At 37.5% G+C, this 19599-nt stretch overlaps 1 protein-coding gene across 10 annotated transcripts in view; it reads left to right on the forward strand.

The window, feature by feature from the left end:
• Window positions 1–5041: 5041 nt before the first annotated feature.
• The window catches only part of epb41l2 (erythrocyte membrane protein band 4.1 like 2), a 39619-nt gene continuing 25061 nt past the window's right edge, over window positions 5042–19599 (forward strand). For 2 of the 10 annotated variants that reach the window (XM_033991460.2, XM_033991462.2), the window contains exons 1-4: window positions 5042–5236; window positions 17197–17417; window positions 17495–17695; window positions 18871–19137. In XM_033991460.2, coding sequence (XP_033847351.1) covers window positions 17211–17417; window positions 17495–17695; window positions 18871–19137 — 675 coding nt within the window. In that variant the 5' untranslated portion in view covers window positions 5042–5236; window positions 17197–17210. Of the gene's footprint in view, window positions 5237–13854; window positions 13979–17196; window positions 17418–17494; window positions 17696–18870; window positions 19138–19599 lie in introns of those variants that run through there. The other 8 variants (XM_055232102.1, XM_055232100.1, XM_033991461.2 and 5 more) reach the window with 5 other exon arrangements.

Raw genomic sequence — 19599 nt, forward strand, 5'->3', positions numbered from 1 at the left:
AAAAACACAGTGGAGCACTTCCTGTATTATCACATGACATCACAAGGTGGAACAGAGTGTTTTCAGTTTGAGAGAAGAGCTCAGCCTAAATTGGCAGGGCTTGTGTATTAAACATGTGAATGAAACAAAACATAGTAGAAAATAGTGTAGTCTATAGGCCCTTTAATGAGCCTACAGGCCTACATGTTTTTAGGTTCAGTATAGGCTACACTGGTAAAGACTTTTATTGCTCTATTTGTCAATAAGACCCCAAAGTTGTTTATAAAACATGTATTTACAGGTTTTATTGTTGGTAATTACCATTGTGTTAATTGAGTCTGCTGATAATGTGTAGCTGCAGCAAATTCACATCCAACAGGTAATGCTGATTGCTTCCAGTTTGCATTACTTATGCACAGTATGAACACTACCAGTCAAAGGTCTGGATGTACTTTTCATTGTTGTCTCTGCTTTAGTTCCATGATTATTTACATTGTAGATGCTAACTGAAAGTAGAAAAAACATATGAACACACATATAAACACATATGGAATGTAGTAAACTAAACATAAACTCATATTAACTCAAGATTTGTTTTAGATTTTTTTATTTTTTATTTTTAATAGCCACCCTTTGCTTTGACCTCTGGTTTGCACTCACGCATTTCCTGATCCCAACAAGGTACAACTGTGAAGTGAAAACCATTTTAGGAGAGTTCATCATAAGCTCATTGAGAGAAGGCTAGAGGTTTGCAGCGCTGTCCACAAGGCAAAGGATGTCAACTTTGAGAATTTCAAAATAGAAGAAATAAAAACATATTTATCTGTCCTATTTTTTTCTCTTTGCTACATGATTCCATAAATAAATGTATGAATGTGGTAATCAAGGGGGAAATGTTTTCTTCATTAAGTTATATAGCTGTGACCATGAGGTATCACACTCATTACAGCTGTTTTTACTCCATATAGTATATTGCTTTCCAAATGTTATTGTGTTTTCAGATATGCACCAGTAAAACTAACTTGAATCAGAATCTGGGCCAGTGAAACAGCAGTGGATGTTTCTATGGTTGCAGGTAAGAGCCAGTAAAGCATCCAATACATCTTTTATATTCATTAAAACTGTGAGGCGGAAGTGGTAGGCTTACTGAAAACAATTCTTATTTTGTAAACATTAAACTATGAGTAAAGTCCAAGATTGTTTATATATGTGCTTTTTGTGTTTTATGAATGGTAGGTGTGTCTTTGAATGTAGCTCCTGGAGTGTTATCACTAGGCTATTAAGATAAACTGGTGTTTAATATGCTATAATCAATGGGATCTTAAAGTTTGAACCTTAATTGAGAAATAACTTTAGCTTTTAGCTGAGAAGAAACATGACAATATTTCAGAAATGCACATAAAAGTAGGCTATTAATGTTCCTCATTTAGGCTACTGATATTTCTAAATTAACTTGTTTTGTTACGAGAAGTTTCCTACCAATAACAATGCAATGCATCCCTCTAGTGGGGCATAAATACACTACACCAACAACTTAGGCTTAATGGAGTTTAAAGAAGTAACCACACTTACCATGATTCCTCTTCTCCTTGGCATTTAATACTATCTAGACAGGATAGCTTAGTGTTTTATTTTTCTTTGCCTTTGTATCACATTATCTATATATGTTTTGTTGACATTTTATGTGAAGCTCTTTGGGAAGCTGAAGTTATTTGTAAATGTGCTATGTAAATAAAATTGAATTGAATTGAAATAACAATGGCAGCAAACATCATTATTAATAATAATAATAATATTAATTTATTATGAAGATTTTGGGTGCTGAAAGTTATGTTGCTCTTATGTGAGGTCTGCTTTAAAATTACAACAAAGCAAATTATAAACTGTTAACCATATCCCACTGGCGGGCACATGGACTAAGTGGCTTGTATAGAACAAGTGTTTGAGCAAACATTGAGTCATTAGTGATATAGGGCCTTCTTGGAACCAGCCTCTAGAGATTGCTTCTGGAACAGTCAATTACCCGTACCCTGCATGGTTTCTTGCTCTTCTTCCTGTTCACCTGTGTACGATACCTGATCCAAAAGTGTAATGTTACTGCACACGCACGTATACACGGAGGACGGAGAGAGAAAAAGAGCTAAAGCATGACATTAAACACACAGGTGGGAATGGAGATACCAATATTTGTTCAGTGTCTTTACATTTGTTTGACACACAGAGCAGGGACAGAACAACACGTTCCACCTGAGGATCAACTTTGGGTAAAGTACAGTTACTCATGTTCTGGGTGTGAAGTTTTGTTATATGGATTTCAAATAGTTTCTATATACATGCTTACAATTTTTAAGACAATAATTTATATGTATCCAATTTATATTAATAATGAACAAATAAAACCATTTAAAAAACGAAATCTTCTTTTGAATGGGAAAAAAGTCCAGTGTAATAAAATGTTGGGGATCTAATAATAGTAAAGGACATTGCATTTATTAAGTAGCAGTCATGGAAGTGTTACCAGAAAGGTGGGTTACATGGAGACCCAAAAACTGAATAGGCCTTAGTATTTTAAATGGCAAATAAACATGCCATTGCTGTGATATTGTTCTATTATCAGAACTTTCGGCATTCAAGATGATCAAAATGAAATGACTGGTCAGATTTGTGCGACATTAGTACTGAATAATAAAATTAAAACAAAAACTGAAAATATTACTCTTATAGCTAAAAATAGCATTTATTTACACCCTGTTAAAGTATGCAACTTATAACATAGAGTTTTCTAAGAGGAGATGCGGACTTGGCTGGACTTGGTCTAGTGCTGTCCAGATGGCCCATGGGTAATTCCCCTCAGAGGAGCTCGTCACTAATCCCAAAGGGAATCTGTACTGCCTTGATCTCACGCCTGCATGGCAAACTACAGCCACACTAGATCACCTCCATGGAGCAACGTTAGCTTATCTTCACCACAGAAATCTGTTTGCGCTGCTCGGACACTGCAGGTCACTCAGGTCAGCATATCAATTATTTACCATGTTCCTTTTTTTTTTAATATTTAGCAAATTATTGGAAGCTACAATGGAGATATGTCTCAGTGTGGACAAGGACATAAAATAGAACATAAGTCCAGTAGTTCCCAAAATGTGGGATGTGGGCTTTTTCTGGTACTCCACAGTTCAAGAAAATTTGGTTAAATGCTGTCTTTTTCTTGTTTGTTTTTTGTCTTTCGTGCCTTTTTGGATTAGTTAAGATATTGTTTAGCGAATGTTCCTATTTTAGACTTATAGTAATTTTTGCCAGTTTAGTTCTTGTTTAGCCAATGGTTTAGACCTGATTTCAGTGGTCCCTTGAAATCCTTTTGCATTTGTTATATTATTGATATTGCCAAATCAATGGAGTCTTGTTGAATGAACAGCAACATTACATCCAGCATAATATTTGTGTATACCCCATGTCTTGCTTTGAGGTTAAAGGAGGTCAAGTGGTAAGCTACTGTCATCAGGTTCAAATTTAATTTAAGATCTAATGAGCCAGACAGGAGAGTGATTTAGATTCACTGAGCCCTGAAATCTTTTATTAGGGGAATTAAATACCGTGTGAAAGTGTTACCTTTTATAGATAAAATAAATGAATAAAAACTGACTAATAAAACTATTTGGTTTCATGTTTTAACATTTCATCCATATAATCTGTATGTAGTCTATAGGCATTTTGCTGTTACCAAATGTAACCCAATATTGTCCAGTTCTGTTCAGTATTGAAAATTACACATGTCTAGAATGTGGAGGAGTTTGAGATACATCTAATATTGATACTTTCTTTGTGTTTTTTCAACATGCCGCTTTCTACTGGACTGCACTGCCAATGGTGAGTTAAAGATGCTATTTTGCTCCAACTGCTTTTTTCTCTACCAAAACATATCATGACAAAACTAGGCTATTATTATTATTATTATTATTATTATTATTATTGTCTGAATTTACAAACATTACCTCTTCTGGATAAAATGTAACAAGCATTTTTGATGTTGGATGAGAAGCACACACAGCCATGCAGTGTAAGCCAATTACCTGAGCTTCTGTAATCTGTGGGCAGAGTCAAGAGTGTAATAACAATGGTGTGTGATTGTGAAGCAAAAAGGCAGTGTTTAGGCCCGTTATGCAATCAAAAGTACTTTGTGTTTAAGAGTAGGCGTATTTAAATACAGTGTTTCTGGTGGATGTGGAAAATGCAAATTACAATGAAACAAATAGGAGGCTTAGGTCAGATCCATGGTAAGTTTTACACAGCTTCGCAACCACTAGCCTACTCTTTTGCTTTAGAGGCATTTATTTTATTTTTAATACATTCATTTATTTGTTTTTACATATTTTGAACAGTAGATCTTTTTATATTTATTTGGAGTGATGGATGAATACTTTGAAAATGTATTTAGTTAGAGAATACAGAATACCAGAATTAAAATGTATTCCGTTACATGAGCCAATCAGAGTACTGTACTTTGAATGCTGTACTCATAATATTTTTTACACTGAGTTGTATTATATTATAGTGTAAAAAATGACATATAATTAGAAAAAAAATATTTTGTTGTTATGCATTAATGTATGTCTAATTAGAGAGGAAAAATCACAGTTACCGTGCAGTTACCGTGCAGTTCAAAGCCAAAATTGCATAATGAAGCACCACCATGTGTTCCTTTAAATGTAGGAAACTAACTGTATTCTGAATACTACCAAATGAAAGAGTAATTGTACCAGAACACAGTCAGGATTAGTATTCTGAATACGTATTTCGGTTCATGTATTCTATTACTTACCAACACTGCTTTTTTGTGGTCCAGCAATAAAAAAAACTGAACATGAGAAATACAAACATAGGTAAATATGTAGTTACTTATTTTACCCTGTAGAGAGCAGTGTCTCGTTACTTTACCACTACCACATCCGCTTAGCACGTCCCACTCTAGCGAATAGACAATTGAACTAACCAATCAGATTGCTGTATTCTGTACAGTAACCCGGGGCAGCCAATGAGAGGCCGCTAAAAGATGTTTTGCACTGTAGTGGGCGGGACATGCAGATGATGGGCACGTAGAGTTTGATCTAGGGCCAGATTTTCAGTGTGGATTGTAGTAGAGATTTTTGGAGGCTGTGGCAGTGGGACCAGCGTTATTTAGAGGTGAACCGCGTGTGAGGCTATCTTCGATTAAAAAAAAAAAAAAAAAACGCTCACAAACTGTTGGATATCACATAAGGTAACGTTTAATTTCGCCTCTCTTCAAATCACGTGATGTTACCAACTGATGCATTTGATTAACCGCGTTCTTTCTTGTTTTTTCATGTGTTTTGTGTGCTAGTTTAGTTGCATGAAGGAAACGTTTAGTTACTACGTTTACGTCTCAGAGATGTGCACTTTTATTGTAGAAACGTTTATTCGTCCGAGTTTTGGGTTCGTGCCTGCGATGTGAGCGGTTCATGGCGTCTATCTATCTTCCATGTTATCCCAGTTATCACATCACCTCGGCTGCGTACTCCTCCACGCTGTTACTCGGTGATCGGACATCTTTTACTGTGATTAGATAGTACATAGAGATTAAAACAAAAATCCTCAAAATACACGAGCTCTTCTAATACTGGGCTAAAGTCAGTTTTGAACAAAAAGCGCCCAGTGTGGAGGTGGATGTCGTATTTCCTGGAGTAGAGTTACGTCGTTTACGGTGGTTACCTCTGGCGGTAGGTTCAGAAAGATGCTAACTTCAGGGCTAGCATCATTTTAACACCCCCTTTCTGTGATTTGGAGGCACCTCGTAACTTCTTATATATATATATAAAAAAAAGTCATCCTCGCACAATCACGAGCAGAAGAAGGCGCTCCAGCTGCTTCTTTTGAGGGATGTTACGAGGACATTTAAAATTATTAAAACATCAAATTAAAGTGATTGGGTCCCACATTTTTTCTAACCGAAGCAGGGACAGACTACTGGAATGCAGTATTTACTCTTGGATAACACTGTGGACCTTTCCCTAAAATTAGCGCTTGCATATTGACATATGGCATGGACTCAGTAACTTCACAGACAAGTCTCTAGGTAGTCTACATGAGCTACTGATGTTCAAGTAAAAAAAAAGGTTGCCTGATCAAGGTGTTCTTAGAGTTTTTAGTCTTCTCCAAGTTCCCCTATTTCTCAGAGAGGACTTAATATTAGGCCTACTATACATGGCTGAGAAGAGCATACGGACTGTTAAGTATTACAACTGTTGAAATCCTCTTAGAATCCAACCCCTGTCTCTGTGAGTGTGACTAGTCATCACCTTACTCAGCACAGGATGGCCTGGATGCTTCCGTCTTCCATTGGAGTGTCTTTTTGTTATAATATAAAGACTTTACAGAAATACTTGATTATATAACATCAACATGTGTGCTTGTGCATGTGTTTTGCTCAGGTTTGCTCAACTAAAACAACTCATACTTCAAAAGTATACAGCTGAACAATGGCTACAGACCAGCAACCCACTGCTGCATTTAAAATGAGCTTGCATCTCCACAACTAGAGGCTTCTAATGTGACAATAGAGTTGATTTTACACCTATTTTTCCATGGTCTCATTACACCAATTGAACATTACACGGATCACAAAAGCCTTTGTACTGTATTGCATTACACAGTCTATGGTTATTTAGAGGTGCTGTGGGAAGCTGATTGTGACATTGGATGCCCTGGAAATCTGCATGTGTCATGACTCATGTTAAGCCTAATGAGTAGGTTAACGAAATTCTCTTTTTGTGTATTTGAGAGCCTTACAGACCTGTAATTTTGCCCTCATCTAACCTTAAATTTGTCAATGGTTGTCTCGTAGTCCGTGCAAGGTCTGTGCACTCTGCTGTAACCAGGAAGTGTAGAACAGTAGCATCTCTGTCCAGCCCACTAATGAGAAGAATGCCTAATTGGTCGATCTTGGTGGGAGAATGTGCTCATTAAATTTAGCTGAAACCCACTGGTGCTGAAAATAGAATGGATATGAGGTTTGTTTTTGTGATAGTTTAATGCTATTGGCATATTGGGAAAAGGTTTAAAACAACTGAGGAATGCTTTTATTGGAAGACCCTGAATGCTGAAGTAGCCTAGAGCACTAAAAGTAAGCAAACCAGGTGTGCAGATGAGTACATTTCATGCTGTTAAGTATATTATTTCGCCTATAGGCTATTTTTATAGGGCAGAAGCAGAAATGGATGGCTAATAAGACCAGGGACATTTGTGGATGTTGAAAGAGACTGAGTGAAAGTGACAGAATGAGAAGGATATTGCTTAACCATTCGGAAAGGCTATGGGAACATCCCTATGTGTGTGTGTTTTTACAGTGGACTTGTGAGTTCAACGGGAGCAAAGCATCACACAGTCCCACGATTGGTTTTATTTTCAAACCACTACATGAAAAGGTTACTTATGATTGGCATTGGCAGTATGTTGATGTTTGCAAGACGTGAAATTAACAATTCCTAATCAAGCAAAAGTAAGGAAAGTATTTCAGACCCATGAAACCCAATTATATTTATGGCTTGTTCTGAATCCTGTAGCATATGGAACTATTAACTACTCAGGACTTTGCAATACCAGAAAGGTGTATGTTGCATTTTCCAGCCTTCCCTTTTTTGTTGTTCAAGTATTTGTAAAATTACATCCTATCATCTTGCTTATTGCAGTGGTCCCAATAATTAGGTTGGCATATTGTTCTACACAGCAGCGCTCGACCATGACATTGAGTAATATAGTTCCTAGCGTGCAGGTCTGCTCACCCAGCGAGCACTGTAGGACTTTTAATTCAAGTAGAGGACATCAGAGAGTTATGCATGAATGGAAACTATATTGCACTGTTCAGCTTATTACCCCAACAAAGAGTTCAAATCATTGAGGGAGGGGCAATAAGTGAAAGAGGGCTACAGATATAATGAGGAGGAATGATAAGAGTGAAAGTATGGTGTTTTTGAAAGGAGCTACGGGTATATTTGTTTTGTCTGAGAGGGCACAACCGAGACGAAGAGAACATCCTTGTTGTAGTACCAGGAGGGCAATAGGCTCTTTTTATTCTGAAAGAAGTGATACATTAAAAAAAGACAAAAAAGCTAGTATGAGGGAGAGTGGGCCTGTGGTTTTGGCCCAAGTCCAGACATGGTTAAAAACAGATTAATCAGCAGAGGCTCACATTCTCACACAGAGAGAGCGGACAGTGCAGGACGGAGGGCTGCAGCTCTGAAAGGCCATGTCCCAATGTCAAATATTTTGTTTCAAGTGCACATCTGATCTCTGTATTCTTTGATATAAGATGGTGCATAAACTTGCAGAAAGTTTGGTTTTGTTTATATTTATTTATAGTTGGTTAAGAGATTTTAAGGGAAATTCAGATAAAAAAATGTGTACTGTTAAAGGTGCTGTAGATTCGAACCTTGAGTGAAGAACTTAATTTTGAACTCTGCCTTGGCCACATGGTCAGTTCTCTCACTCTGATGTTGAACTACAGTAACAGACAATTGATTTTACACCGTTCTCAACCAACTGCAACTCTGATTGGACTGGACAAAAAAGTCTATTCTATATGCTTATCACTCAAAAAGTTTGTCTTTTAAAATGCAGAGCTGATACTTTCTCAAATACTATCACACTGCAATGTGTATGAAAAAGACTGCAAAAGGCTTCAACTTAAACTGGAATAAGAGTATGTCAGGTATGGAACCTGTTCAAAAGATTTGTTGACTTGATTGTGTACATCTTGCAGATATGAATATTTTGAGTAACTGTTAAAAATGTGTACGCTGTTCAGTTCGGTTATGCATTTTTGTTATGCCCAATGGAATAACACTGAAGTAGACAGACTTGACCTTTATTAAAATCTCTCCCAATGGATCTTTCTGAACGAAGTTGAGGAATGTTGGGGAAAATTCAAAGAAAAGCTGTTGCAGAGGAGGTGGCTTAAGTTTAAAAGTTGGGGAGTGTCGCTGGCAAAAAGGTGGAGGATAGGGAGAGTTGACCCGTTTGCATCCTCTAATTAGCAGTGTTTTTTAAGGAGTCTGTAGAAGACATTGAGGTTGAGTTGAAAGAACTTTCAGATGTGTTTGTGTATGTGTGAGGGGAAACACATTTAACGAAGTGTCAAGGACAAGAAGGCAGTTGCCAATGAGGTTTTGCTTAGTTGGATGTCTTTTTTATTTTTTTTTTGGACCAACTGTAAAGATTCATGAGTTTAAGCCGTAGTTGCAAGAGTTTACAATACTAGCATTTCAAACTGGATTTAGAATGTAAAATAATTTTGATACTAAGAAATATACCCCATACTCACTACTGCTTCTACAAGGATAATAAAAACACATTTAGACAATAGAATGTCATTTTCAGCATTTAATCGTACTACTTTTCTTTATACTCTTTTATATTACCATGTGACCTTAGGTCTGTGTAATCTTAGTTGTCCAGGTATATTCTATAGTGGTCCATCAGTATATACTATTCTATGTGGTCTTATTCTTGCTCTAATACAGCTCAAAATCATTTAGTAGTTGTTTATTTTTGTTTTAGTGTTGATAAGTAACCGATTTGGAATACTTTTACAGCCCTACAAGAGCTGAGTTGACCGAATTTCAAATTGTTTTACTTGGAATGTAATTTTAGAAAAAAGCATACTGAATTGTCATCTCAAGCACACTTTCTGGGCATATTTGTCTCAGGGGTATTCTTGTGTTTGCTATGTAAACAGTTGGTTGCCGTTGAAGAATGAGAACAAATAAGACCCTTCCTGAGAAACTGATTATATTACACAAGGTTCAATAGAGCATTCAAGGGTGTGGTAAAACAATTCTGGTCCTATCCAATTCCATTTTATTGCATCAGACTAAAATCTAAGAAATAGTCACTCATTGAAAAAAAAACAAAAACCTGTCTATCCACTGTAAGTAGATCCCTAACTTGACTAATGATGTGGAGTAAAGTATAAAGGGAGTTGGGGATACGGAAAGTAGAGAGGTCATCTTTGGGTTCTGTGCACTGTCCCATTGCCACACTTCCTGCTTCCTGTTTAGCATTCAAAGGTTGAGGGCCTGGGATTAACTGATATAGGCATCTGAAAAAACTGTCTGGCCCTGTCATTGACCGTAAACTGTAGTCACTCAACATCTGAGTAATGCTAGGGTGTCTTTGCTCTGTTTGCTTGTGTAATATGCAGCACGTCCACAGAGTAAGTGAGAAAATGGTTCTTAAATTGGGACATCTTCTGCGGTCACAGGGGAGCCACTAAATTTAGTGCAAGGGCTTGAGGTTTGCCCTTGTTAGAAAGACATACTGAGTTCTGAGCAGTTGGTTACTCACTTGCTGTGCATTGGTTACTTTGTATATGATAGAAATTATGATATTTTTACATTTTAGCTGTCCAGATTAGGGCTACACAATTTTGGGGAAAAATTTCAATTCAGATTCAAACTTGTAATTAGATTTGCAATATATTTAAAACGTAGGATTCTGTTCACATTGTATACAACTCCAGAAGCATTAACATTTGAGAGAAGACTGAAATATGAATGCAACAAATACGTGAAGCATATTTGTGAAGGTCTAAACTACAGGTACAGCAAGATATTTCTATTAAGGCAGGATCTTTTGTTCTATTATTTAAATAATTGCAGCCTTTAATTGGATAATTGTGCCAACTCACACAATAGTCCAAATCTCTTGTTAGTTTTATTCTCCTACTGTAAGATTAAATATTCCATTGCCATTTTTTGCATATTGCCACAGTCTATATTAAACCACATTGTCCCTTAGCCTCCATTATGAATTATTGTTCTTCATTAATGAATGATGTATTTAAAAGCCTTTAATTAAATCTCTTCGTGTTTGACTTCCTTGTCATATAATCATAATATTGTCTCATTTATTTTGCCTTGGCACCTGTTGTCGCTGCTCTCCGTAGGATGTAGGTCTCCATGGCAACACCACACCCACCATTATTACTAATGGCCTCGTTTTTTTTTTTACTGTCATTCTTTGCCCAAATACCTTCTATCCCAACCACACAGCAAATTTTATCTGCACAGCGCTCTTGCTATGCTTTTTATGCCTGGTTGGCTTTTATTGGCGAAAAGGGGAGTTTAGGGAGGGTTTAGCTAGTAACCAAACCAGTTATGAGCTATTGCTATTCTTATGCTAATATAATACAAGTCTTAGAAAACTTTACTACGTCGCAGCTGTCAAAAAGGTGTAAAACAAAATGAGTTAATGATTAGACTTGGCTAGCAGTTCGACGCTTGTAATTACACGCTTACAGTGGTGATAACATGGTACTTGTCAGTTAAACATCACTTGGGAAACGGCTTTTATTTGCTCAGACGCCAACGAAGAAGACCCAAGGGTGCAGTTATGCAGAAGACCCAACAGCAAGATGAGATAGACTGAGACAGAGATGGATCAGCAGACAGGCGGACACAAAAACATACAGCGGATTATCCTGTGTGTAATCCGCTGTTGTTAGGGTCATAGTGCGGGGACATGCAGGTTCACCATTTCTACACCGTCATCCACACGTGATTAGACTTGTCACAATTGAGAATTTTGAAGTACAATATGTTACTATTGAAAAATATGACAATAATATTCAAACTACTTTATACCCCTGACACAATAACCCTACAGAAGACAATTCCAGTGCACCATATTGTAAAAAAATATCTCCAGCAATAAGTAAAAGGCGCGATTAAACATTTTAGTAGTTAGTTGTAGTATCTTATGTATCGTGGATAGTATTATTTAATAACCTGAGCTGTAGTTGATTGAATAAGCTCACTACTATCAAAAGTTAAGAATAAATTCAGTCCTAGTGCAGAGAAAAGGTACAGATCATAACTATTGACCCTGAAAAAAAAAGTTCTTTCTGTCATACATTGAATTATTGGTTGATATACTCATTATTGTGACACATTTACAGTACACGTGATTGAACACTCATGACAACCAGGGACTTTATTACGTGCTTTGTGCGCGTTTTACCACCATGTCCAAGTGGTTCTGCATGCTGTCTGCACATTCCCTTCTGTTTATGCGAGATGTTGCGTGACAGATGGACAGATCATACAAGAGTGTACCAGATTACTGCACAGTGTATCTGTCCAAACAAGGGCTCAGTGACTGTTGGACAACATAAGAGTTTAAAAAGCTACAGCTTGTTGCATCAGCGCTGAGCAGTTACCACAGGGAAAAGGATGTCCCACTGCAATCAAAAGGATTGCAAATGGATCTAGGCCTTTTGATAACGAGCAGATATTGTCTAAAATTCATTGTTAAATTTTTATTTTCTTAATAATTGAAACCGTTCTAAATGGCAATTGTAATAGTCTGTTGTCTAAACTCATGTCCCCCACCTAGAAGTGTCTGTATTCAAAATTTTACTTTTCTGCTTTCTTCAAATGTTGTCTAAATACAGTTCTTTCTTTCTTGACAGTTGGATATACTTGTGCCAGCCAATTTGGTTAACTTTTTCCCCCAACACCTACAATGTAAATAGTGTATTTGCTAACCTTATCTTTTAATGTTCCCAGCAGCAAATTTTTGTACTGTGAAATACTCTTTAGCTTTCAGTAGCTCCACTACTTGAATGTTGTTGATATAGAGATGCTAGCAGGCCTGTCACGATAATTACTATATCGACTTATCTTTTAATATATGAAAGCTGGAAAAAATATTTTTTGGGGGGTTAGTATTTATCGTGTGTACTTTTTCGAGATGTTTGGTTACTTTTTGGCTATATGATAAGATTTAAGCCATAAAAGGTTGAGTGAATAACTTCTATGACTCATTACAGATGCAAACTAATACTGAAGTGTTTCATTTGAACAATATTGTAGATTTTAGAATAGTCTTGTGTTTTTGTGTCAGTGTTATAAATTAGTTTCAGCAATATGTCGAACTCTAGGGTAGGGCTAGTCTTAAAAGTATGACTAAAATGTAATGTAGTGGATTTTGATGGTTTTAGTTATGTGACAGGCTAAATTTATTGTTTGTATGCTCGTATGAGTCTATTGCCTTTCTTTGGGGGGGGGGGTTCTATGCCTGTGTTCTATGCGTGACAATGAAAAGTAGCTGTCATGACTGTAGCCCTGCTATGTAACAGCAGCTGTGTTCACTTTAAACGCCTTTTATCCACGGTAATAATCTCCATTGTCACTTCTATGCTGGCACACTAATCTGTATTTTTTCTGCGGTAATCTCTTGTCTCCATGGGGATTTATTGACGTAGATTCAACCGTGAACGCCACCACCATGAAACCACTTCCTTCTTTATGGCCCCCAGCAGACCTCATGCTTTGCTGAAAAACATGGTTGCTTTTTTTTTTTTTTTTTTTTTTTTTTACTTGAACGACAGTTGTAAATATTTTACTTCATTAAAAGCAGTGGAAAATTTCATTACACTGAAAATGGTGAAAATTATAGACTGTGGCGCCCTGGATTTATAGTAATTTGGTCAAAAAATGGCTCGCAAATACTAATTGATTGTAAAATTAATATTGGTCTCCTACTCCTGGCTAAAACTGTTCGCTGAATGTCTCTATCAACTCTTTCAACTCTTTACCCCAATTTCATTCTACTTGTGTCTTTAGGACTGATGCAGTTTTGTGTTTATGTGAATAAGATGTTTTGAGTTTTCCATCCTTTGCTTTCCTTTTACATTCATTCCTCCTCCATCTCCTCCACCCCCTCCTTCCGTTGTCTCTCATTCCCTGGTTTCTCGGCGCGTTGGTCCTGTGGGGTGGAAGAGCGGTCGCACGGCAAGGATCGGGAAGAGAAGGAGGAGGGTGGTGGAAGAGGGAAAAAATGGCAATGACTTTTTGTAGGGCACATTTTTGCTGAGAGGTGGGAAGTGGATGTAAAGAGACTGAGTGATCTTGGCTGTTATAGCAAGTCCGAACAAGGCAAGCTGAAAGTGATAGAAAGTTCAGAGGAAAGAAACCACCGCCTGTAGGTAAGACTTGTTTAGCTGTCACTTCTTGTTTTGTTTTTTTGATGAAATCCTTTTAGAAGGCTCATTTTGTATAGTTAACCCCAAGAGGCAAAGCTGTATTACATAATGCAAAGTAATTGTCAGTACACAGGTAAAAAAAAAAATATGGTTAATAATTATGCTAAAGTTAAATGGAAGCGTGAAAGGGTAATAAATTGGGATTATTTGTTTTTATTTTGCTATGGGGGATAGGTATTCAGATTCATTAGACATGTTTTAAATCATTCTGTAAGAACCATTTTGTAATTTATCAATATGAAGACCCAAGCTTCACTCTAAGACTACCAAGTATATAATCTACAGCAAAGCCCTGAAGTAATGTGGAATAAATTTGATCAAACCATAAGACTTTTCAAAGTTTCTCTGGGTTTATGCAATATTGTGCCGTATCATTGTCCATCCAGACTGAGAAGAGCAGAGAAACAGGAGGGGTCTTTGGACCGATAATTGTAGTGGCCCATTTTTGGAGGGGTTTGAAAAGGGGCTCCCCACAAGAAAGAGAGCGGTAGTGGGGGGAAACGATGAGTTTGGAGAGGAGAGAAAGAGGCACCATGGGCAAATGAAGAGGAGGATGAACTGAAGAAAGAAAGGAGAGTGAGAGGTAGCAGAAGGTCCCCGTGGTGCAGAGAAAGGGAGAGAGTGAGAGGGCCATTTTGAATCAGCCGTGACAAACATGTTGTAAAAAGCGCTAGTCGGATGCCAGCTCAGTGCCTCAAGGGAGAGAGGGGAGCAGCATCAGCATACATGGTTTTATTTAGTGTGCGATCTGAACAGGTGCAGAGAGGTCTATACTTTGGACAGGGATGTCAAAAAATGAATACCCAGATAGTGATGCAAAATCTGGCTTTCAAACTTGATACATATTTGAACAAGTATTGATGAAAAAAGTAGCGCTTCAAAGTGTAACCTTCCCCTAATGGTATTATAATTGTCTTGATCAGTCCACATGGTAATATTAAAACAACAATTTTGTGTGGGGTTAAATAAATGTTGCATTGTATTCAAGAGTGTTTGCTATCTTTGTAGTATCAAAATCCAAAGTGTATTTTCCTTCATCTGGTTCAGTTGAAGGTTTGATGAAAGCTGATTTCGCTTGTATTCAAATTGCGGAGCTTCATTGCTGAAATAACTAACACTCTTAACCTTGTAAAGAAAATCAGATGCTTTGACGTAGTTTGAATGTAGACTGCAAGTTTTTTTTTTTGTTTTTTTTGCTCACTCATTTTGTCACAGTCGGCCCGCGGCCCTCCTCCCTCCATCCACACCTCTGTCATCCACCACTCTCCTCTCTCCTGACTTCACTGGGCCATCATACGTAAGATGAGCTATTTTTACATCTGCCCCCCTCCTCTTCCTACTCTAGTACACATACCTACATTGTGCTTTGGGTGGGGTATTGTGTGTACGTGTGTCCACTTTATTGAAGGTGGCTGTGCGGAAAGCGGAGAAAATCAAAGAACCGGGAGTAAAATACAAACAACATACCACATAATGGAATGAGAGGATGAAAGGATACATGTGTTTGGCATTAGAAATGAATGGAAAATAGGGCTGCTGGGTAATTTGGCAAAAAAAAAAAAATAACATGATTTTTTTTTTCTCATATTGAACCATCTAAATTTTTGTTCTTAGATTTCAAAATGTATCTTAATTTTGTGAACAAAAATACAGATTCTTAGTCAAGTGCAATTTAACACAAAGAAATCAGATTTATTCCTCCACAGTCTGAACTCTGCTCCTTTTTACTAACAAAGGATTGCTTGTAAACCTCTTGATTAAACAACCTGATAATCAAAATCATTGTTAAGTTAATGAACAATAACAATTGCACTGCCAATACTCATCAAAACATTGCAGCAAGATTCCAGCAGGTAAACGCATCATTGCATATTGACCTCGACATGTCCTTGAATGCAATTTCATGCTTGTCTAACATCATCAGAGAAGCAGCATCATGCCACAAATATTTGGGTTGAAGAGTGCACACTTGACCACAGCCGCAGGGTAGAAACTTGCATATTATGAATTGAGTCATTTGGATTTCCCCTCCTCCTCCACTTCTTTGTGCAGGAATGTGTGTGTCTGCATTTGTGACCAGCTCAAAGGGGCTGGTAGGATTACATCACAACGTCCCAAAGTCATGTGTCTTTTGTTTACGGGTGTAAGAGCAAAGCTAATGGAAAGGCTATTATGTGAGGTCATACTAGCGCAGATGTAAAATACAGATTTGCTAGACATTGGAATAATCATGTATTCAAACGACTGCTTCGTTGCACAGTATGAAAATGTGCTATATGTGATAATTTCATGTTGTAACTGCCGATATTTTGATACTCACGCACACGTTCAAGCAAACAAGTGTCAATACTTGGAATGAAACATGTAAAAATGTGATACTGAGCTTATCATTTAAAAAAAAAATGGTGCAAAAATTGTAGTAAAAAACGAAGAAAAAAAACATGTTGGAAAAATTCCAAATAATGAAATAGCTTTCTGGGTAATTTTATATTAAGTTCATATTTGTCTGATACTTAAAACGTGTCTTGAACATATTAGTTGCAGTTTAACACATTTCTGCTGAGTATTATTAAAATGTAATGTCGGTATCCCCCAACCCTACTTGCATATTTTTTTTTAAAGACATTTTCAGATTTTAATGTCACACTCACATGACAAGCAAGATTCAAATTCTCTATATTGTTTACATTGTAAGAAACTCTAGAGGAAATCTGATCATTTGTTGTGATTAAGTCCATGGTGATCTCACTAACAGACCCCATAGACACATTGGAAATTCAACATAACATTTATGTACATGCTGAAAATGAGCCTGATGGGGGGACAGTTATTATGGCTATAGAAATCGAATAGGTGACCTTGAAAATTGTCAATACTTTCTTGTAATATAAATAATGCATTAGCTAATATATAGGGCTGACATACTTCTTTTGAGCTGCTTTTATAAATGAAAAATGACCATGTGGCCTCATTTATAAAATATAGGCTAAAAAGTTGCATGTGTTTGAATAATGCATGTGTGTGGCAATCCCAGCGAAGCAGTGTGATTTTCATTTTTTGCTTTGTGCAATTCTAGCTAAATCTATTTCTGTATATTTTTTTACTGCGGGTAGTCTGTTCACATAACATCACTTTTAATAGTCCCTGTCGTCACTGTGCAGGTTGACGTGTCGCCATGACAACAGAAGCGGGCACTGAGACGGAGGTGAAGGAGAAAGCGGAGGAGTCAGCAGCTCAGCCCGACCAGCTCGACCAATCAGAGAAGGCGCCCGAAGAGACCAAGGAAGTAGTCGCCGCTGAGGGAGACAAGAAGGAGAAGGAGGGCAAAGGGATATCCCGGTACCTGCCGACATGGCTCAAGAAGCAGAAGTCCCAAAACCTGGTATGTACTGTTGCAAGTGCAAGTAATTATGAAGAAACAGGGTTTTATTGTTTAATCTTACCTGGTGCGTTTCGCAGACCTCACCCACTAAGGACGTCCCGATATCAGAGGAGTCTGTTGGCAACGAGACAGAGCCGAAGGAGGGGGCACCCCCAGAAGTGAACGGACACGCCGAAGAGGAGGAACAGGAGAAGGAGGAAAAGAAAGAGACAGAGAATTTAGAGCAAGTGAATGAAAGGGAGGCAGAACCGAAAGCTGATGTCAAGGAGGAGACTGAGGTATTTACTGTTATTTTTTGTTATTTGTTCTTAATAATATACATTTTTGTAAGATGTATAATTCAGGCACTTAACTATCGACCCTAGACTGCAACAAGGCAACTGAATTGTTCACTACTGACTTGAAAATAGTGATGTGACGTTTGTGAAAGAGTCCTATTTTATGAAAGGTTCCTTAACGTGAACTACTTGAACACGATCTTCGTTTTAAATAGAACTAAATCTTTTGCTTTCTAATTTTTATGCATTTTTATCCTGATTAACACTGAACCATCACAAGAATCAGCACAGAAGCAGGGCAGGCACACAAGCACCTTTTTTATTATTATTGTAGTAAAATGTTTTATTTAGATTTTGAATAATTTTGAAGGGTCACCACACTCCCACTCTCAGCTTTGAACCATTTTAAACAGATCTGAGCCTTGGTGTGGACAAGCAAGGAGCAAGGATTCTCATGAACAAATAACATTTGGAATCACACCTCAAACCGGACTGTTTATTTATCAGCTTTATGCACAATATTTAAATGACCTTGTCTGATCTTTTTCTTTACAAAAGTTAACATTTTCTTGGGTCCTGCAACTGAATGTTCACAAAAACAAAGCCATCATCAGCCATCACTCAGAAAGTCATGACATATTGAGAGAAGAACTCAAAAAACAACTGGACTTAACTATTTTAGAGCAAGTGATTTTAATGTCACTTGTATTTGATTTTCTGAATGAATCTATATTAACCTATATTTCACAGAAGCTATTTTTTGCACTGTATTTCATCTCTAAAAGCAGATCAGTTGCCTTAAGTAACTGCAGAATTCATTGCAAAGACTTCCGCATTGTAGTTTGTCTGGTGTACAACATAGAAGACCATTCTCTCCAGACACTCACATTTCTGTCCAGTGATCACATTTAGACCACCCAGGCCCAGCCCATTGACATCACCACTGTAGTCTCCACTCCAAAAGTCCAGAAAAATAAACGCCTTAATTTTGTAAGCAGTCCATTTTGTTTTAGTAAAGTCAATTTGGCTCCAGACAAAAAGAATAGTGAGGCAGACCAGGTCTCACTACACTTGGGACAGTTTTATTATGTCACAAACGTGATTACATGTTTACCCCGAGGGACTGTAGTCTGTAACCTTTTAATTGTTGCATTGTGGTCTATTTTTCCCGTCAGCCTGTGAGGGAAGAGAAAGTAGAGGAGGAGAAGAGTGAAGACAAGAGTGCAGAGGACGAGACGAAGGCTGTCCCAGAAGAAGAGAAGACGGAGGAAGAGCAGAAGGGGCTAGGAAAGGAAACATCTCAGGCTCCTGCTGAAGGGGAGAAAGAGACCCAGACCTCGCTTTTCCAGTCCCCACTCAAACTGGTGAGGAAGAACAAGATGAAGCTGGTGGTGTGTCATGTGACCCTCCTGGATGGGACAGACTATACCTGCGAAGTGGAGGTAAGACAACCAAAACTGTACATATAATCAGTTATATACAGTTGTTGTTATATACAGTTTTCTTTTATTTGAATGAATCTTGTCAAATTTAATAATCTTACATTGTTTATTGGTTATATAAAGTAAAGTAGTTTTGGCAAAAGCGACCAGCATTGTTACAGAAATAAATATATTAGAAGTGGAGTTGGCAGACTTTTAGGTAGCTGTTATAAAATTTGTCAACTTTGCATAAAGATGCACTATGTATCTTTTCTGGTGAGGCATTTACCACCTGCTTGTCTTAATGATGTTATTCCTTTGCTAGGAATGTTCCACAGCATAACATTAAACCGTTTTATCTTGAATGTATTCATTTCCAGTCATCTGCTTGCTCCATTGAGATGAACAATTTTAATGCCACTGTGGAACATTAGAGGCACAGAAATAATAATCTCCATGGAGACCAGCAGGAGGCGGACCGCA

The sequence above is a fragment of the Periophthalmus magnuspinnatus genome, chromosome 24 (genome assembly GCF_009829125.3).
Source record: "Periophthalmus magnuspinnatus isolate fPerMag1 chromosome 24, fPerMag1.2.pri, whole genome shotgun sequence".
Taxonomy (NCBI): domain Eukaryota; kingdom Metazoa; phylum Chordata; class Actinopteri; order Gobiiformes; family Gobiidae; genus Periophthalmus; species Periophthalmus magnuspinnatus.